The following is a 1,258-nucleotide window of genomic DNA, read 5'->3' on the forward strand; positions in this document are numbered from 1 at the left end:
CTTGCTGCCATCTGAAGCTTTTCCCATGTTTTTCCAAGGTTGATGATGTAAATTCCTAGACAGGAAAATACAATAATTAAAAATGTTTATTAATGAAAACCAGAATATTCAAATCTATAGCTTGGCAAGTACACTCATCGGACATGTCGTGACTTGACTCAGCTGAGTAGCATGAACATGCAGCCAAATCCCATTTTAGTTTCATTGAGTTCTGACCAAATAAAAACCTATGGAAGGGAAGTGACTACATTTGCTAAAAACAATCATCTTAGGTTCATTTGATTCTTACTATAAGCTGCATCATCTTATCGTGTAGCATGCATAACTGAAGGATTAACCAATATAATATACAGTACAGCAAAATTTAAGAACACAAAAATGTATAACACGGAAACATTAACCTGAGATTTAATCAGAAGAATTAGACAACAAAAAATCATTGACAGACCAACTCAAGAAATTTTATAAAATTATACATTTCATCTACTATGAATATCTGCTCATAGGAAACATATAATCACCCAAAAAGTAAAAAAGATAACATCCTAATACATAAAAAACAATGTAATTGATTGGTATTCAAAGCAGGTAGATCTAATCCGGAAAAAAGGTAAAATTTTAATTGATTTATTCCTTTGATGCCATTAAGAGTGATATATCGCTAGCACCTTACTTATCAAATTGACAAAACTAGAATTCCATAGGGCAGATCAAAACTCAAAAAATTCACACTAATCTAATTTTATAATAACAAAAATAAACCATAATTTAATCAAAAATACAAATAAAGATGCAGATTTATATATATTAATTATGCATAAAGATTAAACATCGTCTAGTGATAAACATAACATAAAATCACAGTTTCTGATATTGCACATTATTTATCAAGTTGAAAACCTAGAATTCTATAAGATAAATCACAGATCACAAATGAAAAGATTCACACTAGAACGGATCTCACTAAGCAAACCGTCTAATAAAAATTATAAATGCAAATCTACATCTATATAGTGATTTATGCAAATATATCTACCGTCGTTTCGGCGCTTGAAGACGTAACGCTCCATTTGAAAGTCACAGTTTTTGGTGCCGAGGTGAACTTCGGCAGCCAACATCATTTGAATATCGGCCTCTTTTGTTGAAAGAATCCTTGGTCCGGTCGCCATTTTTGGTTATTCCTCTTGCCCTTTGCTTTGCTAGGGTTTTGGTTTTTGCTCTGGCTTAGAGAGACGTAGGTAAGATGCGATAATGCGAA

General features: G+C 32.1%; 1 protein-coding gene across 1 annotated transcript in view; it reads right to left on the minus strand.

Moving 5' to 3' along the window:
* Positions 1-1,252, minus strand: part of LOC111406245 (40S ribosomal protein SA-like) — an 8,577-nt gene extending 7,325 nt beyond the window's left edge. Inside the window, exons 1-2 of the mRNA XM_023035546.1 lie at positions 1,037-1,252; positions 12-55 (exon numbers count right to left, since the gene is read on the minus strand). Of these exons, the coding sequence (XP_022891314.1) occupies positions 12-55; positions 1,037-1,169 (177 nt within the window). The 5' untranslated portion in view covers positions 1,170-1,252. The remainder of the gene's footprint in view (positions 1-11; positions 56-1,036) is intronic.
* Between the last annotated feature and the right edge of the window lie 6 nt (positions 1,253-1,258).

This window comes from Olea europaea, chromosome 12 (genome assembly GCF_002742605.1).
Source record: "Olea europaea var. sylvestris chromosome 12, O_europaea_v1, whole genome shotgun sequence".
NCBI lineage: Eukaryota > Viridiplantae > Streptophyta > Magnoliopsida > Lamiales > Oleaceae > Olea > Olea europaea.